Consider the following 21,972-nt stretch of genomic DNA (forward strand, 5'->3'; position numbering starts at 1 on the left):
CGTGACGTCCCGTTTTCTGTTCGTGGGACCCTGGTAAGGTTAGGTTCGGGTAATTTAATCTGGCCTTAATGGTCATATTATCGCCTCACACCGCTACACACAACACCAATCTTGGGCCCTTAATAATGATGTTTACAATATTATAACGACGGACAGCCGACCAAACAGCCTTGTTTGCTCACCACCGTAGTTAACCAGTTAATTAAATCCCGGTAACAACTAACAGTATATTACTCCTGTCTTGAGGAGAAAATTAATTTGAGATCATGTTTGTCCAGTTATAATGTCTAGTGATAATGTCTAGTGATAATGTCTAGTGATAATGTCTAGTTATAATGTCCAGTGATAATGTCTAGTTATAATGTCTAGTTATAATGTCTAGTTATAATGTCTAGTGATAATGTCTAGTGATAATGTCTAGTTATAATGTCTAGTGATAATGTCTAGTGATAATGTCTAGTGATAATGTCTAGTTATAATGTCTAGTGATAATGTCTAGTGATAATGTCTAGTGATAATGTCTAGTGATAATGTCTAGTTATAATGTCTAGTTATAATGTCTAGTGATAATGTCCAGTTATAATGTCCAGTGATAATGTATAGTGATAATGTCCAGGATAATGTCTAGTGATAAAGGTAATTCACCTTGCATAATCTTGCAGCCTAAAGCAGCTGGATCAATGTATTTGCAACAATTTGTAAGCCGAGCAATATGCCTTGCAGGGTGTGCACTGCAGCAGCTCCTAGGGTTGCAAGGCACACTAAAGTTATTGACACCATGAGCCTTCCCACAACCGAGTGCCCAGCAGAGAGAGAACCTCGATTTCACCACTGCCAGGACGGCCTGGCACTGGAGAAGTCCCCACACAGGAATACAACTTCACTTCACCACAAGACTTACAATTGGGAAATATTGTGAGTATTGTAAGTAATGGATAAGTACAGGTATGGGCCCAGTGTATCTAGTCGGCTTAAGGGTCAACATTATCTCCTGGTTCAGTGGTGGCTCAAGGGTCACCATTATCTCCTGGTTCAGTGGTGGCTCAAGGGTCACCATTATCTCCTGGTTCAGTGGTGGCTCAAGGGTCACCATTATCTCCTGGTTCAGTGGTGTCTCAAGGGTCACCATTATCTCCTGGTTCAGTGGTGGCTCAAGGGTCACCATTATCTCCTGGTTCAGTGGTGGCTCAAGGGTCACCATTATCTCCTGGTTCAGTGGTGGCTCAAGGGTCACCATTATCTCCTGGTTCAGTGGTGTCTCAAGGGTCACCATTATCTCCTGGTTCAGTGGTGTCTCAAGGGTCACCATTATCTCCTGGTTCAGTGGTGTCTCAAGGGTCACCATTGTCTCCTGGTTCAGTGGTGTCTCAAGGGTCACCATTATCTCTTGGTTCAGTGGTTTCTCAAGGGTCACCATTATCTCCTGGTTCAGTGGTGTCTCAAGGGTCACCATTATCTCCTAGTTCAGTGGTGTCTCAAGGGTCACCATTATCTCCTGGTTCAGTGGTGTCTCAAGGGTCACCATTATCTCCTGGTTCAGTGGTGTCTCAAGGGTCACCATTATCTCCTGGTTCTCTCACTAACAAATGGTGCCTCCCCCCCCCCACACCTCACTCCCACTAAAAAAATATTTTTTTAAGCTGATTGATGTTCTGTAATGTTGAGGGCGTCGACTGTGGTGCAGAAGAGAAGGTCAGAGAGCAACATGGTACGTAAACAAGGGCTTCGGGGACGGGTTTTAGACCATTGAAGCTGATATTACATAACAAACAATCCATGTTATGTACAGGTGGGTACAGGAGCAGACGACTGCTGACTCCTGTTAGCAGGCTGAGAGCTTTCCCTTCCCATAGCTCATGGTAAGCCTTACCCTACTAGTTTTACACACAGGTGGGTACAGGAGCAGACGACTGCTGACTCCTGTTAGCAGGCTGAGAGCTTTCCCTTCCCATAGCTCATGGTAAGCCTTACCCTACTAGTTTTACACACAGGTGGGTACAGGAGCAGACGACTGCTGACTCCTGTTAGCTGGCTGAGAGCTTTCCCTTCCCATAGCTCATGGTAAGCCTTACCCTACTAGTTTTACACACAGGTGGGTACAGGAGCAGACGACTGCTGACTCCTGTTAGCAGGCTGAGAACTTTCCCTTCCCATAGCTCATGGTAAGCCTTACCCTACTAGTTTTACACACAGGTGGGTACAGGAGCAGACGACTGCTGACTCCTGTTAGCAGGCTGAGAGCTTTCCCTTCCCATAGCTCATGGTAAGCCTTACCCTACTAGTTTTACACACAGGTAGGTACAGGAGCAGACGGAAGGGGAGGTGGGAGAGGGGAAGCGAGGGGGTGTTCAGCCTGGACTGCAGCTTTACTAATGACCAGAGCTGGCTGGCCCATAGCAGCAGCATCCTCCCCCCTCCCAGGATGTCCCAGCATCTCCCCCCCCCCCCCAGGATGACCCAGCATCTCCCCCCAGGATGTCCCAGCATCTCCCCCCCCAGGATGTCCCAGCATCTCCCCCCCCCAGGATGTCCTAGCATCTTTCCCCAAGGATGTCCCAGCCTCCCCCCCCAAGTATGTCCCAGCATCCCCCCAGGATGTCCCAGCATCTCCCCTCAGGATGTCCCAGCATCTCCCCCAGGATGATGCTGGGACATCCTGGGAGGGAGCTGTCCAATACTGTCACTATGGCGGTGTGTCCACTCACAGGATGAGTGATGCTGCCCAATACTGTCACTATGGCGGTGTGTCCACTCACAGGATGAGTGACGCTGCCCAATACTGTCACTATGGTGGTGTGTCCACTCACAGGATGAGTGGCGCTGCCCAATACTGTCACTATGGCGGTGTGTCAACTCACAGGATGAGTGGCGCTGCCCAATACTGTCACTATGGCGGTGTGTCCACTCACAGGATGAGTGACGCTGCCCAATACTGTCACTATGGCGTTGTGTCCACTCACAGGATGAGTGACGCTGCCCAATACTGTCACTATGGCGGTGTGTCCACTCACAGGATGAGTGGCGCTGCCCAATACTGTCACTATGGCGGGGTGTCCACTCACAGGATGAGTGGCGCTGCCCAATACTGTCACTATGGCGGTGTGTCCACTCACAGGATGAGTGGCGCTGCCCAATACTGTCACTATGGCGGGGTGTCCACTCACAGGATGAGTGGCGCTGCCCAATACTGTCACTATGGCGGGGTGTCCACTCACAGGATGAGTGGCGCTGCCCAATACTGTCACTATGGCGGTGTGTCCACTCACAGGATGAGTGACGCTGCCCAATACTGTCACTATAGCGGTGTGTCCACTCACAGGATGAGTGGCGCTGACCAATACTGTCACTATAGCGGTGTGTCCACTCACAGGATGAGTGGCGCTGCCCAATACTGTCACTATAGCGGTGTGTCCACTCACAGGATGAGTGGCGCTGCCCAATACTGTCACTATGGTGGTGTGTCCACTCACAGGATGAGTGACGCTGCCCAATACTGTCACTATAGCGGTGTGTCCACTCACAGGATGAGCGGCGCTGCCCAATAAACACGCCCCTCGGGGCAAAATTTAAATTTAAATTTGAGCTGTCAGTTGCTCATCTTACAGTCTAGAGTTCAATAGTGTGTAAGAGCGGGTTATAAGCGATGTTGTTGAACCGGTTTAAACATATATTTTAACTATTCGCATTTTTTCTATATTTTATTAGTTAATACTCTGAAGGGGAAAATAGATATAGAAGGGAAAGATAGTAAAAAGAGGAAAAAGGGAAAATATAAGTTAAACTGAAGTAGCAGATAGAGAGATAGAGAAGAGGATATCAAAGGAGGTATAGAGGATAGAGGAAATGATATCGATGAGATGATATCGAAAGGGAAAATGGGAGAAAATAATCTTCACTGAGTGTGTATCTTTACTTAGATAACATCAAATTTATGTGGAGAATGACCGAACTATCGCTGAGAGTACGAGTTAGAACCAGCTGATCTTTATCGTGTCTCTATCTCTCTATCGTTTATCTGTATTCATTCTATTCCTCCTACTTTTCCCAATATATCCTCAATGGTTTTCCTGCCACTGGCTGCATACATGGTTATCTTGTGTCGTTATCTTGTATGGTTATCTTGTGTGGTTATCTTGCGTGGTTATCTTCTGTGGTTATCTTGCGTGGTTAATTGTGTGGTTATCTTGCGTGGTTATGTTGCGTGGTTATCTTATGTGGTTATCTTGCGTGGTTATCTTGTATGGTTATCTTGCGTGGTTATCTTGTGTGGTTGTCTTGTATTGTTATCTTGCGTGGTTATCTTGCGTGGTTATCTTGTGTGGCTATCTTGTATGGTTATCTTGCGTGGTTATCTTGTATGGTTATCTTGCGTGGTTATCATGTGTGGTTATCTTGTGTGCTTGTCTTGTATGGTTATCTTGCGTGGTTATCTTACATGGTTATCTTGTATGGTTATCTTGCGTGGTTATCTTGTGTGGTTGTCTTGTATTGTTATCTTGCGTGGTTATCTTGCATGGTTATCTTGCGTGCTTATCTTGCGTGGTTATCTTGCGTGGTTATCTTGTGTGGTTATCTTGCATGGTTATTTTGTGTGGTTATCTTGTATGGTTATCTTGCATGGTTATCTTGAGTGGTTATCTTGTATGGTTATCTTGCATGGTTATCTTGTGAGGTTATCTTGCATGGTTATCTTGCATGGTTATCGTGTATGGTGAGGAAGGTTCAGCAAGGTGTGGTGGGTGGCTGGTGCGTCACTGGTGCTGGGAGCGACGCCTCGCGGCGCCTGGCACCCCCACACACTCAAATTTCCCCATTAGTGGCTCCGTGTACGGCCGGGGACACGGGGCGGGGCCGAGTTGGGGTGGGGCCGAGAGGGGTGGGGCCGAGTTAGAGTGGGGGCGAGTTGGGGCGGGGCCGAGATGGGGTGGGGCCGAGAGGGGTGGGGCCGAGTTAGAGTGGGGGCGAGTTGGGGTGGGGCCGAGTTGGGGTGGGGCCGAGAGGGGTGGGGCCGAGTTAGAGTGGGGCGAAGTTAGGGAGGGGCCGAGAGGGGTGTGGCCGAGGGGGGTGGGGCCAAGAGGGGTGGGAGGGGCAGGCCCCGCCCCATAACAATAGCTCACCATTCATCAAGAATCATCACCAACACGTTGAGTTCGCTGACATGATAATCGCCCGGGGAGTAACTGCAGGTATATTTAAACCATAAGGATTACAAACGTAAAAATATAAATTGTTTTAGTTGAAATAACAGCACAGAATTTGCACACTTTCTGGTACTAAAAGTACCCACCCAGGACGGGAGAGTTGGAGTAGCTGGTAGGTGTGTCTAGGGAGCAGTTTATGGCACGTAACTACCATTAAAATGCCACAAACAGCTTGAATAACATGTGTAGTTTGCTTCTATATTTTCCCTTATATTAACGCAGGTTCCGAGTAGTAGCAGTACGGAATAGTTGACATGTGTCAGCTGTCACGGGCTGCTTCCTGGGGGTGGAGGCCTGGTCGAGAACCGGGCCTCGGGGACACTAAGCCCCGAAATCACCTCAAGATAACCCCTAGAGTTCTACACTAAACAGCCTCCTATTTTGGAAGTACTTTTAGCCATCATGAGGACCATAGTACATATACTGACGTACAACGCATTTAGAAAGTACAAATCGGCACTATTGAATTGGGACAGAACGGAAAAGATTTTCTATTTATGTTGCAAAGGCAAACTAACCTAACCTAACCTTCCTCAGCCTTATACACGATATCTGAGGCCTAATAAAGTACATATGTGTGCTATACTAGACCTTGGAGTATTTAAGATTGCATTTTTGCTTCATTTTGTGCTGACTCAATAAAGTGAATAGTGCCAAAATCTACTATATAATTGCTTAGAACGTCAATCTTTGTACTATGGTTTATATAGTTACAAAAAGTACTATCTAAAAAGGAAGGATGAGGGTTACACTGTGTGTGTTAAGAGCCAGGTGTGTGATACTAAGGTACCTGGACATTTACACACCTGCCCTAGACTATATGAAGGGTTACACAGTGTGTGTCAAGAGCCAGGTGTGTGATACTAAGGTACCTGGACACTTATACACCTGTCCTAGACTATATGAAGGGTTACACAGTGTGTGTCAAGAGCCAGGTGTGTGATACTAAGATACCTGGACATTTACACACCTGCCCTAGACTATATGAAGGGTTACACAGTGTGTGTCAAGAGCCAGGTGTGTGATACTAAGGTACCTGGACATTTACACACCTGCCCTAGACTATATGAAGGGTTACACAGTGTGTGTCAAGAGCCAGGTGTGTGATACTAAGATACCTGGACATTTACACACCTGCCCTAGACTATATGAAGGGTTACACAGTGTGTGTCAAGAGCCAGGTGTGTGATACTAAGATACCTGGACATTTACACACCTGCCCTAGACTATATGAAGGGTTACACAGTGTGTGTCAAGAGCCAGGTGTGTGATACTAAGATACCTGGACATTTATACACCTGCCCTAGACTATATGAAGGGTTACACTGTGTGTGTCAAGAGCCAGGTGTGTGATACTAAGGTACCTGGACATATATACACCTGCCCTAGACTATATGAAGGGTTACACAGTGTGTGTCAAGAGCCAGGTGTGTGATACTAAGGTACCTGGACATTTATACACCTGCCCTAGACTATATGAAGGGTTACACAGTGTGTGCCAAGAGCCAGGTGTGTGATACTAAGGTACCTGGACATTTACACACCTGCCCTAGACTATATGAAGGGTTACACTGTGTGTGTCAAGAGCCAGGTGTGTGATACTAAGGTACCTGGACATATATACATCTGCCCTAGACTATATGAAGGGTTACACAGTGTGTGTCAAGAGCCAGGTGTGTGATACTAAGGTACCTGGACATATATACACCTGCCCTAGACTATATGAAGGGTTACACTGTGTGTGTCAAGAGCCAGGTGTGTGATACTAAGGTACCTGGACATATATACACCTGCCCTAGACTATATGAAGGGTTACACAGTGTGTGTCAAGAGCCAGGTGTGTGATACTAAGATACCTGGACATTTACACACCTGCCCTAGACTATATGAAGGGTTACACAGTGTGTGTCAAGAGCCAGGTGTGTGATACTAAGGTACCTGGACATTTATACACCTGCCCTAGACTATATGAAGGGTTACACAGTGTGTGTCAAGAGCCAGGTGTGTGATACTAAGGTACCTGGACACTTATACACCTGCCCTAGACTATATGAAGGGTTACACAGTGTGTGTCAAGAGCCAGGTGTGTGATACTAAGATACCTGGACATTTACACACCTGCCCTAGACTATATGAAGGGTTACACAGTGTGTGTCAAGAGCCAGGTGTGTGATACTAAGGTACCTGGACACTTATACACCTGTCCTAGACTATATGAAGGGTTACACAGTGTGTGTCAAGAGCCAGGTGTGTGATACTAAGATACCTGGACATTTACACACCTGCCCTAGACTATATGAAGGGTTACACAGTGTGTGTCAAGAGCCAGGTGTGTGATACTAAGGTACCTGGACACTTATACACCTGCCCTAGACTATATGAAGGGTTACACAGTGTGTGCCAAGAGCCAGGTGTGTGATACTAAGGTACCTTGACACTTATACACCTGCCCTAGACTATATGAAGGGTTACACAGTGTGTGCCAAGAGCCAGGTGTGTGATACTAAGGTACCTTGACACTTATACACCTGCCCTAGACTATATGAAGGGTTACACAGTGTGTGTCAAGAGCCAGGTGTGTGATACTAAGGTACCTGGACATTTATACACCTGCCCTAGACTATATGAAGGGTTACACTGTGTGTGTCAAGAGCCAGGTGTGTGATACTAAGGTACCTGGACACTTATACACCTGCCCTAGACTATATGAAGGGTTACACAGTGTGTGTCAAGAGCCAGGTGTGTGATACTAAGATACCTGGACATTTACACACCTGCCCTAGACTATATGAAGGGTTACACAGTGTGTGTCAAGAGCCAGGTGTGTGATACTAAGGTACCTGGACACTTATACACCTGCCCTAGACTATATGAAGGGTTACACAGTGTGTGCCAAGAGCCAGGTGTGTGATACTAAGGTACCTTGACACTTATACACCTGCCCTAGACTATATGAAGGGTTACACAGTGTGTGTCAAGAGCCAGGTGTGTGATACTAAGGTACCTGGACATTTATACACCTGTCCTAGACTATATGAAGGGTTACACAGTGTGTGCCAAGAGCCAGGTGTGTGATACTAAGGTACCTGGACATTTACACACCTGCCCTAGACTATATGAAGACCACCCCCCCCCCCCTCAAAGCTTTTCCTTCATAATACGGGTCAAAACAAAATTGAAATACTAATTAATGGTTTGTTTGTTGTGTGTTTACAAACAACCCTTAATGAGCACTGTAGTGTGTTTATAGCACTAATTAATGGTTGTTTGTAGTTCGTTAGTGTCTAACGAACTCATCAATGGATGATTGTAATGTCTAACGAACTCATCAATGGATGATTGTAGTGACTAACACTCATCAATAGATGATTGTAGTGACTAACGAACTCATCAACGGATGATAGTAGTGTCTAACGAACTCATCAATGGATGATTGCAGACTAACGAACTCATCAATGGATGATTGTAGACTAACGAACTCATCAACGGATGATTGTAGTGACTAACGACCTCATCAACGGATGATTGTAGTGACTAACGAACTCATCAACGGATGATTGTAGAGTGTTGTGACGTCACAGGAGCATCACGTGACCGTGCTGGGGTCAGTACTCCGGGCCGCCGTCACCTCAGGGCAGTGATGACCTCGGGACAGTAGAGTGTGGGGTCAATACTCGCCGCCCCCCACGATCACCAACACTTGGCCAGTCATAAGGAAGGTCCAGCTCGCGCGGGGACGAATTTATGCTTCTTATTTCCATATTGCGTTATAGAGAGGCGTTTGGAGGCCATGGAGAAGTGATTACAGGAAGGAGAGACGGGTGGAAGAGAGACGGAAGAGGGGGGAAGGGGGGACGGGTAGGAGAGGAAAGGACGGTGGTTGGACTGGAGGTTACCGTCCATTTGCTGCGTCCCGGGTAATTAAGGTGACAGGGAAGTGAGGTGTGGTGTTTTCTTGGGGTTTTGTGTGTGTGTTCTTGTCCTGTTATTCTTAACTACTTGTGCTTGCGGGGGTTGAGCTTTGGCTCTTTGGTCCCGCCTCTCAACTGTTAATCAACTGGTGTACAGGTTCCTGAGCCTACTGGGCTCTATCATATCTACACTTGAAACTGTGTATGGAGTCAGCCTCCACCACATCACTGCCTAATGCATTCCATCTGTTAACTACTCTGACACTGAAAAAGTTCTTTCTAACGTCTCTGTGGCTCATTTGGGTACTCAGTTTCCACCTGTGCTTGTGTGACTGCTACCTATATTAATAACGTGGTTAATACTCTATCAATTCACCTGAGAATTTTGTATGTGGTAATCATTTCTCCCTCATACCTCTTCTGTCTTCCATTGACGGGAGGTTGAATTCCTGCAATCTTTCTCCTTGCTCAAGCTCAAAGCACGAGGCCAATAGAAGTTTGTTATTCACAAAGTATTTTTGGAAGTTTGCCATAGCAAAGCAGTCTGTACATATTATAATAAAATATGCACTGAGAAAATTTGACCCCAAAAATGTATTATGAAAACCATATTTTTCTGGATTCGAAAATATTGTCAAAGCCTTTTTTAAATACATGTATTTTTTTAACTGTAAAAATACTGTCGGAAAATTATTAGTTAGAAATAGTCCTGCCAGCGATAACTGTGTCACATACAAAATGCTTAGTAAAGATTGTAATAAGTTCTATGTATACCAAATCCAAATATTTGAGTACATCCATAAATTTGGAATTTGGAATTTCGCAGTATACGGTGAATATTCGGTAGAAAATGCCCAATTATCTAATCCTTTGTTCATTTCTCAGAAAAATCTCACCAAATTGATTGGGAGAGTTCTTCTTCAATAACGAATTGTAAAAATCATTTTCAACAGAAACATTATTGAATCTGTTTTAATACAAATCACAAAGCCATACAATCTGAACATTAGTAATGGTTTGTACAATTTTTATTATTTTTTTTTATAATTTGGATCCTCCACCAGCTGGAGGAGCCTCAGCTGGTGAGAAACGCCAGCTCCTCAGATGGTGGGCAGGAACCATGGATGCAGTGCGCGTTTCCTCTCTGTATCACCACACTAAGGCGCTGAAAGAGGAAACTGACGGCTCTAGGGTCTCTTGTTGTTTCAGTTGAACTTAGAACCCAACTCCTTCAAAACACAGCAGCACTTTTACCCCAGGCACCAAGTGTCTCTGAGGCAATGGGGACAAAATTGTAGTGGTGATCAATTGTAGTGGATGTAGTGGTACCACCACCATCACCAAGCACCGTGTACCATCACCATCACCACAAAGCACAGTGTACCATCACCATCACCATCACCATCACAAAGCACAGTGTACCACCACCATCACCAAGCACAGTGTACCATCACCATCACCACCAAGCACAGTGTACCACCACCATCACCATCACCAAGCACAGTGTACCATCACCAAGCACAGTGTACCATCACCAAGCACAGTGTACCACCACCATCACCATCACCAAGCACAGTGTACCACCACCATCACCATCACCACCAAGCACAGTGTACCATCACCATCACCAAGCACAGTGTACCATCACCAAGCACAGTGTACCACCACCATCACCATCACCAAGCACAGTGTACCATCACCATCACCACCACCAAGCACAGTGTACCATCACCATCACCACCACCAAGCACAGTGTACCACCACCATCACCATCACCAAGCACAGTGTACCATCACCATCACCACCACCAAGCACAGTGTACCATCACCATCACCACCACCAAGCACAGTGTACCATCACCATCACCACCACCAAGCACAGTGTACCACCACCATCACCATCACCACCACCAAGCACAGTGTACCATCACCATCACCATCACCAAGCACAGTGTACCACCACCATCACCATCACCAAGCACAGTGTACCACCACCATCACCATCACCAAGCACAGTGTACCACCACCATCACCATCACCAAGCACAGTGTACCATCACCATCACCATCACCACCAAGCACAGTGTACCACCACCATCACCATCACCAAGCACAGTGTACCACCACCATCACCACCACCAAGCACAGTGTACCACCACCATCACCATCACCACCACCAAGCACAGTGTACCACCACCATCACCATCACCACCAAGCACAGTGTACCATCACCATCACCACCAAGCACAGTGTACCACCACCATCACCACCACCAAGCACAGTGTACCACCACCATCACCATCACCACCACCAAGCACAGTGTACCACCACCATCACCACCACCAAGCACAGTGTACCACCACCATCACCACCAAGCACAGTGTACCACCACCATCACCACCACCAAGCACAGTGTACCACCACCATCACCATCACCACCACCAAGCACAGTGTACCACCACCATCACCACCACCAAGCACAGTGTACCACCACCATCACCACCACCAAGCACAGTGTACCACCACCATCACCACCACCAAGCACAGTGTACCATCACCATCACCACCACCAAGCACAGTGTACCATCACCATCACCACCACCAAGCACAGTGTACCACCACCATCACCACCACCAAGCACAGTGTACCATCACCATCACCACCACCAAGCACAGTGTACCATCACCATCACCACCACCAAGCACAGTGTACCATCACCATCACCACCACCAAGCACAGTGTACCATCACCATCACCACCACCAAGCACAGTGTACCACCACCATCACCACCACCACCAAGCACAGTGTACCACCACCATCACCACCACCAAGCACAGTGTACCACCACCATCACCACCACCAAGCACAGTGTACCACCACCATCACCACCACCACCAAGCACAGTGTACCACCACCATCACCACCACCACCAAGCACAGTGTACCACCACCATCACCATCACCAAGCACAGTGTACCACCACCATCACCACCACCAAGCACAGTGTACCACCACCATCACCACCACCACCAAGCACAGTGTACCACCACCATCACCACCACCACCAAGCACAGTGTACCACCACCATCACCACCACCACCAAGCACAGTGTACCACCACCATCACCATCACCAAGCACAGTGTACCATCACCATCACCACCACCAAGCACAGTGTACCATCACCATCACCACCACCAAGCACAGTGTACCATCACCATCACCACCACCAAGCACAGTGTACCACCACCATCACCACCACCACCAAGCACAGTGTACCATCACCATCACCACCACCAAGCACAATGTACCACCACCATCACCATCACCAAGCACAGTGTACCACCACCATCACCACCACCAAGCACAGTGTACCACCACCATCACCACCACCAAGCACAATGTACCACCACCATCACCACCACCAAGCACAGTGTACCACCACCATCACCACCACCAAGCACAGTGTACCACCACCATCACCATCACCAAGCACAGTGTACCACCACCATCACCACCACCAAGCACAGTGTACCACCACCATCACCACCACCAAGCACAGTGTACCACCACCATCACCATCACCAAGCACAGTGTACCACCACCATCACCACCACCAAGCACAATGTACCACCACCATCACCACCACCAAGCACAGTGTACCACCACCATCACCACCACCAAGCACAGTGTACCACCACCATCACCACCACCAAGCACAGTGTACCATCACCATCACCACCACCAAGCACAGTGTACCACCACCATCACCATCACCAAGCACAGTGTACCACCACCATCACCACCACCAAGCACAATGTACCACCACCATCACCACCACCAAGCACAGTGTACCACCACCATCACCATCACCAAGCACAGTGTACCACCACCATCACCACCACCAAGCACAATGTACCACCACCATCACCACCACCAAGCACAGTGTACCACCACCATCACCACCACCAAGCACAGTATACCATCACCATCACCACCACCAAGCACAGTGTACCATCACCATCACCACCACCAAGCACAGTGTACCACCACCATCACCACCACCACCAAGCACAGTGTACCATCACCATCACCACCACCAAGCACAATGTACCACCACCATCACCATCACCAAGCACAGTGTACCACCACCATCACCACCACCAAGCACAGTGTACCACCACCATCACCACCACCAAGCACAATGTACCACCACCATCACCACCACCAAGCACAGTGTACCACCACCATCACCACCACCAAGCACAGTGTACCACCACCATCACCATCACCAAGCACAGTGTACCACCACCATCACCACCACCAAGCACAGTGTACCACCACCATCACCACCACCAAGCACAGTGTACCACCACCATCACCATCACCAAGCACAGTGTACCACCACCATCACCACCACCAAGCACAATGTACCACCACCATCACCACCACCAAGCACAGTGTACCACCACCATCACCACCACCAAGCACAGTGTACCACCACCATCACCACCACCAAGCACAGTGTACCATCACCATCACCACCACCAAGCACAGTGTACCACCACCATCACCATCACCAAGCACAGTGTACCACCACCATCACCACCACCAAGCACAATGTACCACCACCATCACCACCACCAAGCACAGTGTACCACCACCATCACCATCACCAAGCACAGTGTACCACCACCATCACCACCACCAAGCACAATGTACCACCACCATCACCACCACCAAGCACAGTGTACCACCACCATCACCACCACCAAGCACAGTGTACCACCACCATCACCATCACCACCACCAAGCACAGTGTACCATCACCATCACCACCACCAAGCACAGTGTACCACCACCATCACCATCACCAAGCACAGTGTACCATCACCATCACCACCACCAAGCACAGTGTACCATCACCATCACCACCACCAAGCACAGTGTACCACCACCATCACCATCACCACCACCAAGCACAGTGTACCATCACCATCACCACCACCAAGCACAGTGTACCACCACCATCACCATCACCAAGCACAGTGTACCATCACCATCACCACCACCAAGCACAGTGTACCACCACCATCACCACCACCAAGCACAATGTACCACCACCATCACCAAGCACAGTGTACCACCACCATCACCACCACCAAGCACAGTGTACCACCACCATCACCATCACCAAGCACAGTGTACCACCACCATCACCACCACCAAGCACAGTGTACCACCACCATCACCACCACCAAGCACAGTGTACCACCACCATCACCACCACCAAGCACAGTGTACCACCACCATCACCATCACCAAGCACAGTGTACCATCACCATCACCACCACCAAGCACAGTGTACCATCACCATCACCACCACCAAGCACAGTGTACCACCACCATCACCATCACCAAGCACAGTGTACCACCACCATCACCATCACCACCACCAAGCACAGTGTACCACCACCATCACCACCACCAAGCACAGTGTACCACCACCATCACCATCACCACCACCAAGCACAGTGTACCATCACCATCACCACCACCAAGCACAGTGTACCACCACCATCACCATCACCAAGCACAGTGTACCATCACCATCACCACCACCAAGCACAGTGTACCACCACCATCACCACCACCAAGCACAATGTACCACCACCATCACCACCACCAAGCACAGTGTACCACCACCATCACCATCACCAAGCACAGTGTACCATCACCATCACCACCACCACGCACAGTGTACCACCACCATCACCACCACCAAGCACAGTGTACCACCACCATCACCAAGCACAGTGTACCACCACCATCACCACCACCAAGCACAGTGTACCACCACCATCACCATCACCAAGCACAGTGTACCATCACCATCACCACCACCAAGCACAGTGTACCACCACCATCACCACCACCAAGCACAGTGTACCACCACCATCACCACCACCAAGCACAATGTACCACCACCATCACCACCACCAAGCACAGTGTACCATCACCATCACCACCACCAAGCACAATGTACCACCACCATCACCACCACCAAGCACAGTGTACCATCACCATCACCACCACCAAGCACAGTGTACCACCACCATCACCATCACCACCACCAAGCACAGTGTACCACCACCATCACCATCACCACCACCAAGCACAGTGTACCATCACCATCACCATCACCAAGCACAATGTACCACCACCATCACCACCACCAAGCACAGTGTACCATCACCATCACCACCACCAAGCACAGTGTACCACCACCATCACCATCACCAAGCACAATGTACCACCACCATCACCATCACCAAGCACAGTGTACCACCACCATCACCAAGCACAGTGTACCATCACCATCACCACCACCAAGCACAGTGTACCACCACCATCACCACCACCAAGCACAATGTACCACCACCATCACCATCACCAAGCACAGTGTACCACCACCATCACCATCACCAAGCACAGTGTACCACCACCATCACCACCACCAAGCACAATGTACCACCACCATCACCACCACCAAGCACAGTGTACCACCACCATCACCATCACCAAGCACAGTGTACCACCACCATCACCAAGCACAGTGTACCATCACCATCACCACCACCAAGCACAGTGTACCACCACCATCACCACCACCAAGCACAATGTACCACCACCATCACCATCACCAAGCACAGTGTACCACCACCATCACCAAGCACAGTGTACCATCACCATCACCACCACCAAGCACAGTGTACCACCACCATCACCACCACCAAGCACAATGTACCACCACCATCACCATCACCAAGCACAGTGTACCACCACCATCACCAAGCACAGTGTACCACCACCATCACCATCACCAAGCACAGTGTACCACCACCATCACCATCACCACCAAGCACAGTGTACCATCACCATCACCATCACCAAGCACAGTGTACCACCACCATCACCATCACCAAGCACAGTGTACCATCACCATCACCACCACCAAGCACAGTGTACCACCACCATCACCACCACAAGCACAGTGTACCACCACCATCACCATCACCAAGCACAGTGTACCACCACCATCACCATCACCAAGCACAGTGTACCATCACCATCACCACCACCAAGCACAGTGTACCATCACCATCACCAAGCACAGTGTACCACCACCATCACCATCACCACCAAGCACAGTGTACCATCACCATCACCAAGCACAGTGTACCATCACCATCACCATCACCAAACACAGTGTACCATCACCATCACCAAGCACAGTGTACCATCACCATCACCAAGCACAGTGTACCACCACCATCACCATCACCACCAAGCACAGTGTACCATCACCATCACCATCACCAAGCACAGTGTACCATCACCATCACCATCACCAAACACAGTGTACCATCACCATCACCAAGCACAGTGTACCATCACCAAGCACAGTGTACCATCACCATCACCAAGCACAGTGTACCACCACCACCACCACCACCAAGCACAGTGTACCACCACCATCACCAAGCACAGTGTACCATCACCATCACCATCACCAAGCACAGTGTACCATCACCATCACCATCACCATCACCAAGCACAGTGTACCATCACCATCACCAAGCACAGTGTACCATCACCATCACCAAGCACAGTGTACCATCACCAAGCACAGTGTACCATCACCATCACCATCACCAAACACAGTGTACCATCACCATCACCAAGCACAGTGTACCATCACCATCACCAAGCACAGTGTACCATCACCATCACCAAGCACAGTGTACCACCACCACCACCACCACCAAGCACAGTGTACCACCACCATCACCAAGCACAGTGTACCATCACCATCACCATCACCAAGCACAGTGTACCATCACCATCACCATCACCATCACCAAGCACAGTGTACCATCACCATCACCAAGCACAGTGTACCACCACCATCACCAAGCACAGTGTACCACCACCATCACCATCACCAAGCACAGTGTACCACCACCATCACCAAGCACAGTGTACCATCACCATCACCATCACCAAGCACAGTGTACCACCACCATCACCAAGCACAGTGTACCATCACCATCACCAAGCACAGTGTACCACCACCATCACCATCACCACCAAGCACAGTGTACCATCACCATCACCATCACCAAGCACAGTGTACCATCACCATCACCAAGCACAGTGTACCTGTATAATTGAATTCCTACATCATTGTATGAATGATTGTTGGGTAACAATTCCCGCCGCGCCTCCTGCTCATCATTGATGTCAACAATCAACTCACTCATCAACGTTCTAATTGTGAACAGATGAGTGAGAAAGACCTTTGTTCATTACATATTCGTTGGTAGTGGTAGTGGGTGGTAGTCTATCCTGTGAGTGGTAGTCTATCCTGTGAGTGGTAGTGGGTGGTAGTCTATCCTGTGAGTGGTAGTGGGTGGTAGTCTATCCTGTGAGTGGTAGTCTATCCTGTGAGTGGTGGTGGGTGGTGGTCTATCCTGTGAGTGGTAGTGGGTGGTAGTCTATCCTGTGAGTGGTAGTCTATCCTGTGAGTGGTAGTGGGTGGTAGTCTATCCTGTGAGTGGTAGTGGGTGGTAGTCTATCCTGTGAGTGGTAGTCTATCCTGTGAGTGGTAGTGGGTGGTAGTCTATCCTGTGAGTGGTAGTCTATCCTGTGAGTGGTAGTGGGTGGTAGTCTATCCTGTGAGTGGTAGTGGGTGGTAGTCTATCCTGTGAGTGGTAGTCTATCCTGTGAGTGGTGGTGGGTGGTGGTCTATCCTGTGAGTGGTAGTGGGTGGTAGTCTATCCTGTGAGTGGTAGTCTATCCTGTGAGTGGTAGTGGGTGGTAGTCTATCCTGTGAGTGGTAGTGGGTGGTAGTCTATCCTGTGAGTGGTAGTCTATCCTGTGAGTGGTAGTGGGTGGTAGTCTATCCTGTGAGTGGTAGTGGATGGTAGTCTATCCTGTGAGTGGTAGTCTATCCTGTGAGTGGTAGTGGATGGTAGTCTATCCTGTGAGTGGTAGTGGATGGTAGTCTATCCTGTGAGTGGTAGTCTATCCTGTGAGTGGTAGTGGGTGGTAGTCTATCCTGTGAGTGGTAGTGGGTGGTAGTCTATCCTGTGAGTGGTAGTCTATCCTGTGAGTGGTAGTGGGTGGTAGTCTATCCTGTGAGTGGAAGTGGGTGGTAGTCTATCCTGTGAGTGGTAGTCTATCCTGTGAGTGGTAGTGGGTGGTAGTCTATCCTGTGAGTGGTAGTGGGTGGTAGTCTATCCTGTGAGTGGTAGTGTGTGGTAGTCTATCCTGTGAGTGGTAGTGGGTGGTAGTCTATTCTGTGAGTGGTAGTGGGTGGTAGTCTATCCTGTGAGTGGTAGTGGGTGGTAGTCTATCCTGTGAGTGGTAGTGGGTGGTAGTCTATCCTGTGAGTGGTAGTCTATCCTGTGAGTGGTAGTGGGTGGTAGTCTATCCTGTGAGTGGTAGTCTATCCTGTGAGTGGTAGTGGGTGGTAGTCTATCCTGTGAGTGGTAGTGGGTGGTAGTCTATCCTGTGAGTGGTAGTGGGTGGTAGTCTATCCTGTGTGTGGTAGTGGGACCCATATCTATTCTGTGAGTGGTAGTGGGACCCATATCTATCCTGTGAGTGGTAGTAGGACCCGTATCTATCCTAAATGGATAGAGACCCATAAACTCTATCCACCAGTGGTAGACTATCCACCAGTGGTAGACTGTCCACCAGTGGTAGACTATCCACCAGTGGTAGACTGTCCACCAGTGATAGACTATCCACCAGTGGTAGACTATCCACCAGTGGTAGACTATCCACCAGTGGTAGACTATCCACCAGTGATAGACTATCCACCAGTGATAGACTATCCACCAGTGGTAGACTATCCACCAGTGGCAGACTATCCACCAGTGGTAGACTATGCACCAGTGGTAGACTATGCACCAGTGGTAGACTATCCACCAGTGGCAGACTATCCACCAGTGGCAGACTATCCACCAGTGGTAGACTATGCACCAGTGGTAGACTTTGCACCAGTGGTAGACTATCCACCAGTGGTAGACTATCCACCAGTGGCAGACTATCCACCAGTGGTAGACTATGCACCAGTGGTAGACTATCCACCAGTGGTAGACTATCCACCAGTGACAGACTATCCACCAGTGGTAGACTATCCGCCAGTGGTAGACTATCCACCAGTGGTAGACTATCCACCAGTGGCAGACTATCCACCAGTGGTAGACTATGCACCAGTGGTAGACTATCCACCAGTGGTAGACTATCCACCAGTGGTAGACTATCCACCAGTGGTAGACTATCCACCAGTGGCAGACTATCCACCAGTGGTAGACTATGCACCAGTGGTAGACTATCCACCAGTGGCAGACTATCCACCAGTGGTAGACTATGCACCAGTGGTAGACTATCCACCAGTGGTAGACTATCCACCAGTGACAGACTATCCACCAGTGGTAGACTATCCACCAGTGGTAGACTATCCACCATTGGTAGACTATGCACCAGTGGTAGACTATCCACCAGTGACAGACTATCCACCAGTGGTAGACTATCCACCAGTGGTAGACTATCCACCAGTGGTAGACTATCCACCAGTGGTAGACTATCCACCAGTGGTAGACTATCCACCAGTGGTAGACTATCCACCAGTGGCAGACTATCCACCAGTGGTAGACTATGCACCAGTGGTAGACTATCCACCAGTGGTAGACTATCCACCAGTGACAGACTATCCACCAGTGGTAGACTATCCGCCAGTGGTAGACTATCCACCAGTGGTAGACTATCCACCAGTGGCAGACTATCCACCAGTGGTAGACTATGCACCAGTGGTAGACTATCCACCAGTGGTAGACTATCCACCAGTGGTAGACTATCCACCAGTGGTAGACTATCCACCAGTGGCAGACTATCCACCAGTGGTAGACTATGCACCAGTGGTAGACTATCCACCAGTGGCAGACTATCCACCAGTGGTAGACTATGCACCAGTGGTAGACTATCCACCAGTGGTAGACTATCCACCAGTGGTAGACTATGCACCAGTGGTAGACTATCCACCAGTGACAGACTATCCACCAGTGGTAGACTATCCACCAGTGGTAGACTATCCACCATTGGTAGACTATGCACCAGTGGTAGACTATCCACCAGTGACAGACTATCCACCAGTGGTAGACTATCCACCAGTGGTAGACTATCCACCAGTGGTAGACTATCCACCAGTGGTAGACTATCCACCAGTGGTAGACTATCCACCAGTGGTAGACTATCCACCAGTGGTAGACTATCCACCAGTGGTAGACTATCCACCAGTGGTAGACTATGCACCAGTGGTAGACAGTCCACCAGTGACAGACTATCCACCAGTGGTAGACTATCCACCAGTGGTAGACTATCCACCAGTGGTAGACTATCCCACCAGTGGTAGACTATCCACCATTGGTAGACTATCCACCAGTGGTAGACTATCCACCAGAGGTAGACTATCCACCAGTGGTAGACTATCCACCAGAGGTAGACTATCCCACCAGTGGTAGACTCTATCCACCAGTGGTAGACTATCCACCAGAGGTAGACTATCCACCAGTGATAGACCATCCACCAGAGGTAGACTATCCACCAGTGGTAGACTATCCCACCAGTGATAGACCATCCACCAGAGGTAGACTATCCACCATTGGTAGACTATCCACCAGTGGTAGACTATCCCACCAGTGGTAGACTATCCACCATTGGTAGACTCTATCCACCGCTTCCTCCCGAGCTCTCTGCTATCCTGCTCTTTAACATTGTTATCCTGCAGGAATTTGTATTTTTCTCCTTAAACAGTGATAACAGTAAGTTAAGTCCTGGAGCCGTGTCCAGACATCTCCTTGTTGAGTAGTTATAAAATGGTCGCGTCTACCCTTGATGAGGTGGCCATTGATGAGGTGGCCATTGATGAGGTGGCCATTGATGAGGTGGCCATTGATGAGGTGGCCATTGATGAGGTTGCCATTGATGAGGTGGCCATTGATGTGGTGGCCATTGATGTGGTAGCCATTGATGAGGTGGTCATTGATGAGGTGGCCATTGAAGTGGCCATTGATGAGGTGGCCATTGATGAGGTGGCCATTGATGAGGTGGTCATTGATGAGGTGGTCATTGATGAGGTGGCCATTGATGAGGTGGCCATTGATGAGGTTGCCATTGATGAGGTGGCCATTGATGTGGTGGCCATTGATGTGGTAGCCATTGATGAGGTGGTCATTGATGAGGTGGCCATTGAAGTGGCCATTGATGAGGTGGCCATTGATGAGGTGGCCATTGATGAGGTGGTCATTGATGAGGTGGTCATTGATGAGGTGGCCATTGATGAGGTGGCCATTGATGAGGTGGCCGTTGATGAGGTGGTCATTGATGAGGTGGTCATTGATGAGGTGATCATTGATGAGGTGGCCATTGATGAGGTGGTCATTGATGTGGTGGTCATTGATGAGGTGGCCATTGATGAGGTGGCCATTGATGAGGTGGTCATTGATGAGGTGGTCATTGACCAACTTGATCCTCTCGAAGCTTTTCAGTCAATTTGTTGATTTTCTTCTGGAGGTTGAGTGAGGCAGGTTTGTTTTGTTGCCAGTCTATCCTCAGCCACACACCTGGCTGCCATCCTCAGCCACACACCTGGCTGCCATCCTCAGCCACACACCTGGACACCATCCTCACCCATACACCTGGCTGCCATCCTCAGCCATACACCTGGACACCATCCTCAGCCACACACCTGGACACCATCCTCAGCCACACACCTGGCTGCCATCCTCAGCCACA

General features: G+C 49.1%; 2 protein-coding genes across 2 annotated transcripts; both read left to right on the forward strand.

Moving 5' to 3' along the window:
- Positions 1–608: 608 nt before the first annotated feature.
- LOC138372285 (uncharacterized) lies at positions 609–20,699 on the forward strand. The gene is made up of 3 exons (XM_069337566.1): positions 609–636; positions 1,001–1,570; positions 18,838–20,699. The coding sequence occupies exons 1-3, from the start codon at positions 609–611 to the stop codon at positions 20,697–20,699; spliced, it is 2,460 nt and encodes an 819-aa protein (XP_069193667.1).
- A 354-nt stretch (positions 20,700–21,053) lies between these two features.
- On the forward strand, positions 21,054–21,737 carry LOC138372286 (zinc finger X-chromosomal protein-like). The gene has a single exon (XM_069337567.1). The coding sequence runs from the start codon at positions 21,054–21,056 to the stop codon at positions 21,735–21,737; it is 684 nt and encodes a 227-aa protein (XP_069193668.1).
- Positions 21,738–21,972: the final 235 nt, after the last annotated feature.

The sequence above is a fragment of the Procambarus clarkii genome, chromosome 38 (assembly GCF_040958095.1).
Source record: "Procambarus clarkii isolate CNS0578487 chromosome 38, FALCON_Pclarkii_2.0, whole genome shotgun sequence".
NCBI lineage: Eukaryota > Metazoa > Arthropoda > Malacostraca > Decapoda > Cambaridae > Procambarus > Procambarus clarkii.

Excerpts from the sequence above, each read along its gene's own strand:
- LOC138372285 (XM_069337566.1), top strand. The coding sequence starts at position 609 with ATGTCCAGGATAATGTCTAGTGATAAAG. Across the intron at positions 637-1,000 it reads GATAATGTCTAGTGATAAAG|TGGTGGCTCAAGGGTCACCA; the intron begins GTAATTCACCTT and ends CTCCTGGTTCAG. Across the intron at positions 1,571-18,837 it reads AGGGTCACCATTATCTCCTG|TGGTAGACTATCCACCAGTG; the intron begins GTTCTCTCACTA and ends TCTATCCACCAG.
- LOC138372286 (XM_069337567.1), top strand. The coding sequence starts at position 21,054 with ATGGTCGCGTCTACCCTTGATGAGGTGGCCATTGATGAGGTGGCCATT.